We start from the raw sequence: 12,308 nt of genomic DNA, 5'->3' as shown, positions 1-12,308 counted from the left end.
TAATTTCCTAGAACAATAGTTTAGAAAAACTGACCTCCTTTAGAAAGAGTGCTTAAACAAGCCAACTTCCACATCAAAAATAAAGAAAATTATCACGAAACTAATTCCACCAAAAAGTACCAAAACCCCAAAGGATTTAAGAGGGAAACTATCAAATCTTCAAAGGTCAGATAGACTCGATGCTACATAAATTGTTCCAGAGTACAGAAAATGAAGGAAGCATAACATTAACACCTAAACTTTAATAAAACAATAAAAGTATAAAACCTAATACATCATGATGATAGCACCATTCACTAACTGTATTAATATAATTAAATTTAATATTAGTATTTGTAATTAATGTAAATTATTGCCTAATTGAACAAAAGCTAAACTGCAAACCAGTATCACTTATGTGAATGCTGATGTAAAAATCTGAAATAAAATATTAAACAGAATCACGCACTACATTAAGAAACTAACATACAGTGATCAAGTGAGATTATTCAAAGAATGCAAGGATGGGTCAATTTTTTAAAATATCATTAATATAAGTTTTATTAGTAGATTTGAGAAAAATAATAGAATTTTCTCTACAGACATGAAAAATTCATCACATTTTTTGAGTGTCCTTGATAGAACACCCAAAAAAAGGAATGTATAGATATTTCTCTTACATAAAACATCTACAGTTCAGACAAAATGTAGATAAGAATTAAAGAAAGATCGATGAATTTTGATTATATACAAAAAGTTCACATGGCAAAATATCATGCTCAAAGACAAAAGACAAACTAGGGAAATATTTTAAGTATGGAAGAGAGTATCTTTAATATATAAAGAACTCTTAAAACCTAAGAAAAAGACCAAAAATCCTACAGAAAAACGGACAGGAAATATGACTAGTCTGTTTGCAAAGATACAAACTAAAATGGCCCTTAAACAAATGAAATAATCGTTCAACTTCATTCATAAAAAGTAAAATGCAAAGTAAAACTGAGATACTCTTTCTCACCTATCAGATGATCAAAAATTTTAAATGTGACAACACACTCTATTGGCAAGGATACTGAGAAAGCCACTTTCACTTCTGAATGCATACAGTAAGCCATGCATCACTGCATACACTACATAATAGATAAAGAAGTCGAAAAATGTAGTTTAAAACTGTCAAAACAGTAAAAAAGAAAAGATAAAAGAATAAAAGTTACCACTAGAACATGAATACAAACCTTCCCAAATACCAAGGCAAAATGGCACAACCCTACAGTAGGGAATTTGTCAGTATGCAACGAAATTACAAATGCATTCACTCTTTGACCCAGCAATCCTGCTTCTAAGAACATACCCTGAAGATATACCTCCAACACATGAAAACACACAATAGTCTTTGGTATAATACTTTTACATTTGCAAAATTCAGGAAATAGCCTAAATGCCTATCCATAATAGTGTGTTTAAATAAACTGTGTCCACGAAACAGAATCCTGTGCAAAATGACATGATGCCTTAAGATGTTTCTTAAGGTAGATAATACTACTTACATGGTTACTACTACTAGCAGAAAACTAGTTTTCTAGCTAATATAATAATGAAATTGTAGACTGAGATCAATTAACTGTTTTCAGTGGGGACTCCATGACAATATCTCAAAGGCTGGGAGAAGGTAAGCTACAGCTGGGTCTTAGGCACCCTGAAACTGCAGATACTTGTAGTCTCTAATTTTTTATTTTTAGAGATGGGGTCCCAGTATGTTGCCTAGGCTGGACTTGAACTCCTGGGCTCAAGCGATTTTCTTGCCTTTGAGCTATATTAGCCTTTGAGCTATCAACCCAAAATAAAAATTTGACCATTTATTCTGTGGCTCCTTATCTGCTACATAAAAAGGATATGTAGTTCTTTAGACAAGACTATATGACCTAGAACCTATTAAATCTCTGCCTTATTTTTCCCCACTCTTTGTTCCATAGTTTATGCTTCTATCACACTACTTTATTTATTATTATTATTATTTTTTTTAACACAGCGTCTTGCTCTGTTGCCCAGGCGGGAATGCAGTGGCATGATCTTGGTTCACTGCAACCTCCACCTCCCTGACTCAAGCGATTCTCCGGCCTCAGCCTCCCGAGTAGCTGGGATTACAGGCACACACTACGATGCCCAGCTAATTTTTGTATTTTTAGTAGAGACAGGGTTTTGCTATGTTGGCCAGGCTGGTCTCAAACTTCTGACCTCAAGTGATCCGCCCGCCTCAGCCTTCAAATGTGCTAGGATTACAAACGGGAGCCACCGTGCCCAGCTATCATCACACTACTTTTAAAAACTCCTTTGTTGGTTCTTCTTCCCTTGCTGCCATTGCTGAAATGCAGGGAATTCCTCAGTTACATTTTTAGCCCTCCTTCCAAAATACAGCCTCCCCCAGGTAATCTCATTCAATGCCCAGGTTTTCATCAATCCCTTAAATACTGACAAATCCAAAATCTGTATTGTCTTTTGCTTTTGTAAAATACCACCACTGAGGAACAACAAGTTCCAAGTTCTACTCTATTTCCTAACACTCAAAGTTTTTTCTCCCCTAACCATTCCTACTATTGCAATTTCATAAGAGCCCATGCCTCCATCGATTTCCCTAAACCTATTATGATAGCAAAGTACATCTACCTACATTCAAACTTACCCCCCTTCCAAACCTTCCACACCTTTTATGTGTTATTTGTCTGTTACAGATAATTTTATCTGCATAAAACAGAAATATCATTTCTCAATTTAAAAAAATCTACAACGACTCTGTACTCGTTACAAGATAAACTTAAAACTATTTCATATAGAATCAAAAACTCATATAAAAAATTAGCAGTGAGTGGTGGTGTACACTGTAATCCCAGCTACTGGAGAGGCTGAGGCAGGAGAATCCCTTGAACCCGGGAGGCGGAGGTTGCAGTGAGCCTAGACTGCGCCACTGTACTCCAGCCTGGGTGACAGAGCGAGACTCCATCTTGGAAAAAAGAAAAAAAAGAATCAAAGACTCTGCAAATCAACTCCTTAGCAAATGTATTAGGTTATTATCTACCTGTATTCTCTTAAACCTCCATGTATTCTTGAGTCCTTAATATCTTCCCCCATGTTCTTGAAATGACTTTCTCTCAACCTGTCAAGATCCTATTCATCCTAGTTATATGATGTGAGACAAATTACTTAAGTACCTCTGCTTCTTTTACAACGTTTGTAGATGATGGAGATAATGAGAGTACCAATCTCACAAGACTTTTGTAAGAATTAAATGGGTTAACATATCAAAAGTGCTTAAAACAGTGCCTGGCAGATTTTAAACTCAAAAAATGCTAACTATGAACACTATAATCTTTAGCTCTGGCCCTACTTTTGTCTCCTTATAATGCTCGTCTCAAATGTTACTCTGTCAATGAAGCTTTCTGCTTTGCCAGACAAAATTGTCTGTGATTCCGTAATACAGCACTTTTGTCATTCCTCTATCGTATTTTTTTTCTTGTTGGCTTTCATACCATGTTTTGTGTTTATGTGCTCATGGTATGATTTTTTTTTTTTTCCTCACTGTGAGCCTATGGATTATACTGAATATGTGATCATGGTATGAAAAAGCACAGGCCTTGGACCTGGATTCAGTTCTCAGGTATGGCTCTCATTTGTTGTATGACTTTAGAAAGATTATTTAACTTCACTGGGTTTCAATCTCTGTATTTGTAAAACAGAATAAAACTTATCTTACAAGGATACTGGTAAGATAAAAGGAGACTACAGAAAGAGATCCAGCACAGCAATTTCTTGACATAAGTTCTTTCCTTTTACTCTTTTTATGTTTTTAACGTTAAGGTCTTAGAGGGCATGGTCTCTTTATGTGTTATCACTGAGTGTGCAATTCATGGCACAATTTTGGCTTTAAGTGGAACAATTTGTGAGTGTTTGCTAAACTTGACCAATATATCTGTAACTACAGTACACTGCCACTTTAACACCCCAGTTTTCACATAAACACAATCAATAGATGCTGAAAGCTTTTATTTGCCTATAATTAATTCTGTAATGTTCTGGGGAAAAGTCCTGAGGCAAACAGCAGATATTTTGCTTATTCCCCTTTTAATCTTTGCTGTCAGAAAGCTTACAACTAAACTTTCAACAGCAACAACTAAACTTCTGTATAAATTTTACTTTTTCCTTTACAGATATTATCTTATATGTCTTTTGTTAAGTTACTTTATATCCATTTTGGAAATAAGACAGCATATAAACATGTTTTACTTCATTTTAATGACATTAGGCTGTGTCAAACATGAAGTGACTTTAGCTACCTTTAAAAGATTCCATCCCAAGAGCTTAAAATCTGCAAATGAGCTAATGTGATACAATTTTTATATACAAATTATATTGCCTTGTGAGAAATGTAAGCAAAGATGTATTTTCTTCGTCCCAATGATAAATTACACACAATTCACAATTCTGCCACACATATACACATATGTATGTACATGTTACGTGTATGTGAATAAAGATAAGATTACCAAAACACAAATATACAACAAATCAGAAAGAGATATTAGTTAGAATAACAGAAACTGGATCAACACTAGTCACCAAAATGTATTCACTGTTTTACTCCATGAAAGAGTAACAATTTACCTTACTGGTTTAGGAGAATTTTCTGATTGCCTAGATAGTATCAAACTTGCCAGAATGTAGACAGTAAATGCTTCACTAAATCTGAATATAATGAAAAAAAAAATCATCTAAAAATGCCTTGCATTTAAAACTATATATTCTTCAATACTATATCTAAAAAGGTTGTAGCATAAAAAGGCAGCATGGTTTTGTGACAAGTACCCAAGACCTGTTATGAGAAGACTTCAGTTTGAACATTGACTCTGACCCTTACTAGCTCTTCCACTTTAGGTAAGTCATTTAACCTCTCTCTGAGAGTCCGTTTCTTCTTATTCTATAAAAGGGCGGGGAGGGGGGGAGGGGGATAATATCTAGCCTACCTGTTGTAAGACCCAGTGAGATTTTTTTAAAAAGTAAGGTGCTTCATGAGGTTTTACTGCTTTACAAATATTAATGCTTAAAAACACTACTTAATAATGACAGAAATAAACTACATATGCAGTAGTTTCCCAAAAGTGAGCATTTTTGCTGTATGGCTGTTACCACTTACAGATTTAAGCTATAAACCTAATTTAAGCTTAACCCTATTTCTGAAAACTGTATCTACATTATAGAAACTAGACAAGTTGATAAAATGTATGCTGACACTTATATAAAAACCCTTTCAGTCCCATCAAGAGCAAAATCCCACATTTAAGCTGCTTCTTAACTTACGTTTATATCCGTATGGTATATGAGGACACATAAAGCTGGCAAAATCTGAGGAAAGAAGATAAACAATAATAACATTAGTTAATAAATATGTCTAAAAATAAACAACTTTGACATAAAAAGCAGGTAAGTAAGGTTTGTAGAGCGAGAAAGACAATGTTAAATTTGTCTGAAAATCTTTTAGGAAAAAGAAAATCTGATAAATTCAATCTAAAAAAACCAAAAACATATTTCAAATGTTAAACTGAAATATGTTCAATTAACAAGTTAAAACATGCAAATAAATCTGGCAGAAGTTAATGTACCTTAAAAGAAAAACATTTGTTTTTAATAAGCTTCTTTATGGCATAAAATGTCAAGTGGGAAAAAAAGGAGATGCAAGTATACAGTTATAGCTATTTAAGAAAAGCTACAGTTGGCCGGGCGCGGTGGCTCAAGCCTGTAATCCCAGCACTTTGGGAGGCCGAGGCGGGTGGATCACAAGGTCAGGAGATCGAGACCATCCTGGCTAACATGGTGAAACCCCGTCTCTACTAAAAAAAAAAAAAATACAAAAAACTAGCCGGGCGAGGTGGTGGGAGCCTGTAGTCCCAGCTACTCGGGAGGCTGAGGCAGGAGAATGGCGTGAACCCGGGAGATGGAGCTTGCAGTGAGCTGAGATCTGGCCAGTGCACTCCAGCTTGGGTGACAGAGCGAGACTCCGTCTCAAAAAAAAAAAAAGAAAAGCTACACTTAAAACTTCCATAATTGTCTCACTTACCTGCTTTAAAGTAAAAATACGATTTTATTTAATAAGCTACTTAAGTCAAACTAAAGTTTTCAACTTCAGCTTTAGTCAAGAAAATTCGAACTAGTACAAAGTACAAAGCTTTGCTTGTTGAATTCAGGCCCCTGAGATCTCTTTTTAAAATCTGGGAGAAAGGCAGCGGGGAGTGGTAGGAAATCACACAAAATACCTTTGCACAGCAACAAAAAGTAGCAGGTGCTACAGAAAGATGTTCATTTTAAAGATACACAGTTGCCTAAGTGTGGTGGCTCACGCTTGTAACCCCACCACTTTGGGAAGGCGAGGTGGATGGACTGCTTGATGCCAGGAGTTCAAGACCAGCCTGGCCAACATGGTGAAAACTCATCTCTACTAAAAATACAAAAATTAGCCTAGCATGGTGGCACATGCCTGAGACATGAGAATCGCTTGTACCCGCGAGGTGGAGGTTACAGTGGGCAAAGATTATGCCACTGCACTCCAGCCTGGGAAATACAGCGAGACTGTCTCAAAAAAAGAAAAAAAAAAGAGATAATATAGTCAACAGTGAATAAAGGTTATGGAGGGTTTTTTAAATAATGCAAAGTACTCGGATCTATTTACATATCAAATGTAAATAAAAAAGTTTTTACTTTGTTTTAACTAGGAGATTTAACAAAAGATATGTCAATTTTTTTTTTTCTTTTGAGATGGAGTCTCGCTCTGTTGCCCAGGCTGGAGTGCAGTGGCGCCATCTCTGCTCACTGCAAGCTCCACCTCCCGGGTTCACGCCATTCTCCTGCCTCAGCCTCCTGAGAAGCTGGGACTACAGGCGCCCGACACCACGCCCGGCTAATTTTTTTTCCATTTTTAGTAGAGACGGGGTTTCACCATGTTCGCCAGGATGGTCTCGATCTCCTGACCTCGTGATCCACCCGCCTCGGCCTCCCAAAGTGCTGGGATTACAGGCGTGAGCCACCACGCCCGGCCAATATGTCACATTTTTAATAACTCCAATTTTATCAGAAATAAATTGGAATTAGGCCGGGGGCGGTGGCTTACGCCTGTAATCCCAGCACTTTGGGATTGCAGTTAGGCCGGGGGCAGTGGCTTACACCTGTAATCCTAGCACTTTGGCAGGGTGAGGTGAGCAGATCACTTCAGGTCAGGAGTTCAAGACCAGCCTAGCCAACATAGTGAAACCCCATGTCTATTGAAAATACAAAAACTAGCCGGGTGTGGTGGTGCTGGCCTGTAATCCCAGCTACTCAGGAGGCTGAGGCAGAAGACTCGCTTGAACCCAGGAGGCAGAGGCTGCAGTGAGCTGAGATCATGCCACTGCACTCCAGCCTGGCAACAGAACAAGACTGTCTCAAAAAAAGAAGAAGAAAAAAAACCAATTGGACTTAAAGCAAACTCATTCAAGAACATTTGCATGTAAGTATACTAGTTTTGCCTGTAGCAACCCCCTTTTATAGTTTTAAACCAACAATGCAATACAGTAATAAGACTTTGAGATTGTTTTCCTTTTGTATTTTTCTCTCTAAATTTTTTATATTTTCTTTTTATGAAGATAATCAATTAAAAAATAAGCATAGGATGAACTGACCTTCTTTTAGTTAGACAGTCAACTTTTATTTCATAGGGGTCATTAAATACGGTATGTTACTTTAAAAATCTCACACTGGGTGCGGTGGCTCACGCCTGTAATCCCAGCACTTTGGGAGGCTGAGGCAGGGGGATCACGAGGTCAGGAGATCGAGACCATCCTGGCTAACATGGTGAAACCCCGTCTCTACTAAAAATTAAAAAAAAATTAGCCGGGCGTGGGGGCGGGCACCTGTAGTCCCAGCTTCTCGGGAGGCTGAGGCAGGAGAATGGCGTGAACCCGGGAGGTGGAGCTTGCCATGAGCCAAGATCACCTCACTGCACTCCAGCCTGGGCGACAGAGCAAGACTCTGTCTCAAAAAAAAGAAAACCCAAAAAAACTCACACCTGCAATGAAATCAGTACATGTGTTATTCTGTCCCCTGTAAATGAATTCCTAAAGTACAAACATAGGGAAAATATACCATCTGGCCTTTACAATTCTTCATTTACCTCCTGAACTGTCTCCATAGGCGGTGGGGGATCCTTATTCCTGCAGAGATTGACAATGACCCATGTGACGTTCCGAAGGAAGGTGATGGGAATGGAGGGATTGATGAAGGACAGAAGAGGTTTGACAACTCCCAGTGATATGACATAATCTCTACATTGAGGACCATCACCTACAGAAATGAAAATTGTATTTAAAAAAAACTTACATTCAGGATGAGAAAGTCTGAAATGTATGCAATGGCTCATGTGGGAACACTGACGTTCTATGTTTCCTCACCATTAGTCAAAGGCATCAAATGTTGTTTCTCCAGATTTTGATTTGGGGAACATAAATTTAACCTACCAATGCTAACAGCAAATTGTATATCCTTTTCAAAGAGTATCATCTTAAGTTAGTACTTATGAAGCAAGAAGAGAGTCAACCCACATTAAATTCAGAGGAAACATAGTATGTAATGGCTATGCCAATGTAGGAAAAAAGTTAATTTAGATTCTTAACAGGATTCCTTTCAAACCACTTACCTATAATGTTTCCCAAAGCCCATACTGCTTGTTCACAAACATTCTGATGTGGTGAATGAAGAAGTCTCAGAAAAAGAGGTACTGCATCTGTAATAAAGAAAAACTAATATTTATACTAGCAACATGTTGAAGAGTTTATAGATTTCAGCTCAAAGAAATTGATCAAATACAGAGTCTGGCATATTGTAGCTGCCCAATTATAGTTTGCTGGAAGAACAAATGTGGCAAATATCTTTACCCTAAAAAGAATCAATTTCATTATTTTCCCCTAGTAATATTTAAGTAGTTTTTTTTTTTTTTTTTTTTTTGCTGTATCTGTGTATTACTCCCGGGTTCACGTCATTCTGCCGCCTCAGCCTCCCAAGCAGCTGGGACTACAGGCGCCCGACATCACGCCCGTCTAATTTTGTTTTTGTAGTTTTAGTAGAGACAGGGTTTCACCATGTTAGCAAGGATGGTCTCGATCTCCTGACCTCGTGATCCGCCCGCCTCAGCCTCCCAAAGTGCTGGGATTACAGGGGTGAGCCACGGCGCCCGACCTTTGTTTGTTTTTGAGACAGGGTCTCACTCTGTCACCTAGGCTGGAACGCAGTGTGGATTCTCGGCTCACAGAAACCTCTGCCTCCTGGGGTCAAGCGATCCTCTTGCCTCTGTCTCCTGAATAGCTGGGGCTATAGGCACGCGCCACCATGCAAAGCTAATTTTTTAATATTTTGTAGAGACATGATTTTGTCATGTCACCTAGGCTGTTCTTGAACTCCTGAACTCAAGTGATCTGCTTGCCTTAGCTTCCCAAAGTGCTGGGATTAGAGGCATGAGCTATCCGTGGTCTGGTGAGAATGGTATTCTCAATACATGATTCAATGTAACTTATCACATGCTACTTAAAATCACCTTGATTACCACACCTAAAGTTAGCTAAGTGTCCCATACTATAAGAAACAACATACGTGGTGATATCTAGTACTTTTCTAAAGAGCTTGTGTCAGTTTCATTTAACAATAATTACTAGCCCACCTTGAGGAAAGTAAAATTTAAAATGTCATAAGCTAAAAGGCAGAAGCCATTCAGCATCCTGAAGATATCAGCAATGGAAATTTAAAATCCTGTTATCACAGCATGATGTCTACTCCAAAAGATAAAACTCTACTCTTCTTTTAGTAACCACAATTAAAATTTTTTCATGATAGATTAATAATGGCTATGAAAAAGATATTGGTCATCAAAAGTAACTTACAAAAGTCATCATTTTAAAAATATTACAAGATAAAATTTATTACAAAATTCTACTTCCTTGCCATCATTAAAAAATAAAAAGTTCAGACAATAAGGAATTTACTTACTAGACTGCACAACAGCTTGAGTCTGTGCAGAAGTTCCTGATGCTATGTTAGTTAATGCCCAAGCAGCTTCAAACTGTAATGAAGGACTGTAAAAAAACAGTAAAACATCTTTTTAGACACTTAACTACCACTTAAATTCATGACTCTTAAGACTGATATGATATGGCTATCCTTTGCCTTGTCCTTGAATTTCACCTTGTTATAATCCAACTGCCTGCTAGCCATCTCTACTTTTGTCTTTGTTTCTTTGAGATGGAGTCTCTCTCTGTCACCCAGGCGGGAGTGCAGTGGCACATCTCGGCTCATTGCAATCTCCGCCTCTGGGGTTCAAGCAATTCTCGTCTCAGTCTCCCAAGTAGCTGGGATTACAGGTGCACACCATCACACCTGGCTCATTTTTGTACTTTAGTAGAGATAGGGTTTCACTATGTTGGCCAGGCTGGTCCTGAACCCCTGACTTCAGGTGATCTTCCCACCTTGGCTTCCCAAAGTGCTGGGATTATAGGCAAGTGCCACTGTACCCAGCAGTCATTTCTACTTTAAAAATCTCTTTGACCTCCAAAGCCAGTCACTATGAACCTGCTTCTTTATGTCCACTGGTATTGTAACATTCAGCCAGTCATTATTTCCCTTGACTTTGACTTCCTCTCCACAGACACATCTAATCAATATATCATGTCAATTTTACCTTAAACATTTCTTACATTTATATAATCACCCCTAATATTAAGTGCTAGTTGAGGCCCTAATCATCTCACTTTAACCACCATCACAGGCTCTAGGCTGGTCTTAAAGCTAGAACCCCATCTGTCTCCATTACACCATCTGCTTTACATACTAGGGATATTACAAGGCTGTATAATTTTGTTGAAAAAACAAGATCACTGTATTTTTTAATAGTGATGGAAGACCTCACAAAGAAAGTAGCAACTGAACTAGCTTCTCAAAGATGGGTTTAAAAAGAAAGGCAGTGACAGCTGGAAATAAAAAAGGTATCATGCATGGAAGGATCATGATGTGTAGGAATGACAAGGATTAGATCAAGAGAGCTGAAACTAACTAAGAAGCAAATAACAGGGTGTTTGTGCATGTGTGTGTGTGTGTGTTTTAGGATGGGAGTGACAAGTGTATTCCACAGATATGCTAAGGATGGGGCATTGCAAAGGGGAGGAAAGAAAATAATATTCAAATAAATGGTATGCAGAATAGCTTAAAAAGGTTAAAGGCTGATGTATGAGAAGCCTATTAAAAGACATGTTGGGGCTTACACCTGTAGTCACAGTACTTTGGGAGGCTGAGGCAGGTGGATCGTTTGAGCCCAGGAGTTCGAAACCAGCCTGGGCAACACAGTGAGACTCCATCTCTACAAAAAATAAAAAAATCAGCCAGATGTGGGTACACACCTGTAGTCCCAGCTACCTGGGAGGCTGGGCAGTGATGGGGGGGAATTGCTTGAGCCTAGGAGTTTGAGGCTTCAATGAGCTGTGATTGTGTCACTGCACTTCAGTCTGGGTGACAGAGTGAAATCTTGTCTCAAAAAAGACATGAAGGAAAGACTTGTTAAAAGGAAATTATCGATATTATGTTAGGATAGCTGAAAGGGTATAAATTCCCTTAAGTGGAATACCAAGGTTGGGGGGATTTAGTCAGCAAAAATTAACATTAGACAAAGGTTAGGGAGTTCAAAGAAAAGTCTATAAACAGGGAAGAGAACAAGCAAGGTTGTTAGTATCAAAAGGTTAAAGAAGTCTGGGCACATGGTTCACGCCTGTAATACCAGCACTTTGGGAGGCCAAGGCGGGTGGATCACCTGAGGTCGGGAGTTCGAAACTAGCCTGGCCAACACGGCAAAAACCGTCTCTACTAAAAATACAAAAATTAGCTGGATGTGATGGTGCATGCCTATAATCCCAGCTGCTCAGGAGGCTGAGGCAGGAGAATCCCTTGAACCTGGGAGGCGGCAGTTGCAGTGAGCCGAGATTGCGCCATTGCACTCCAGCCTCAGCGACAGAGCGAGATTCTCTCTCAAAAAAAAAAAAAAAAAAAGTTAGAGATCCAAGAACGAAAGGTTTTAAGGAGAATAAATGTCAGACATACAGCAAACAGTGAGGATGAAATATATATACAGGTTCAAAAGATGGAACATGTGAGAAAATGAAGTAGCAGAGAAGAACTATGAGGTGACTTTTAAAAGTTCATTAAAAATGTGTATTATGAAAAAACTCCATGGATTTCAATTTTTTTTTGCACCAAAATAAACTCATACTAACTTC

The 12,308-nt window shown here is 38.3% G+C and overlaps 1 protein-coding gene across 1 annotated transcript in view; it reads right to left on the bottom strand.

Moving 5' to 3' along the window:
• The window catches only part of KPNA3 (karyopherin subunit alpha 3), a 99,040-nt gene that overhangs the window by 16,824 nt on the left and 69,908 nt on the right, over window positions 1-12,308 (bottom strand). Inside the window, exons 7-10 of the mRNA XM_033176857.1 lie at window positions 10,036-10,121; window positions 8,693-8,779; window positions 8,171-8,340; window positions 5,329-5,373 (exon numbers count right to left, since the gene is read on the bottom strand). Coding sequence (XP_033032748.1) covers window positions 5,329-5,373; window positions 8,171-8,340; window positions 8,693-8,779; window positions 10,036-10,121 — 388 coding nt within the window. The remainder of the gene's footprint in view (window positions 1-5,328; window positions 5,374-8,170; window positions 8,341-8,692; window positions 8,780-10,035; window positions 10,122-12,308) is intronic.

This window comes from Trachypithecus francoisi, unplaced genomic scaffold (genome assembly GCF_009764315.1).
Source record: "Trachypithecus francoisi isolate TF-2019V2 unplaced genomic scaffold, Tfra_2.0 Lachesis_group18, whole genome shotgun sequence".
NCBI lineage: Eukaryota > Metazoa > Chordata > Mammalia > Primates > Cercopithecidae > Trachypithecus > Trachypithecus francoisi.
Note: the sequence above shows the minus strand (reverse complement) of the source record. Positions and strands in the feature narration are given on the sequence as shown.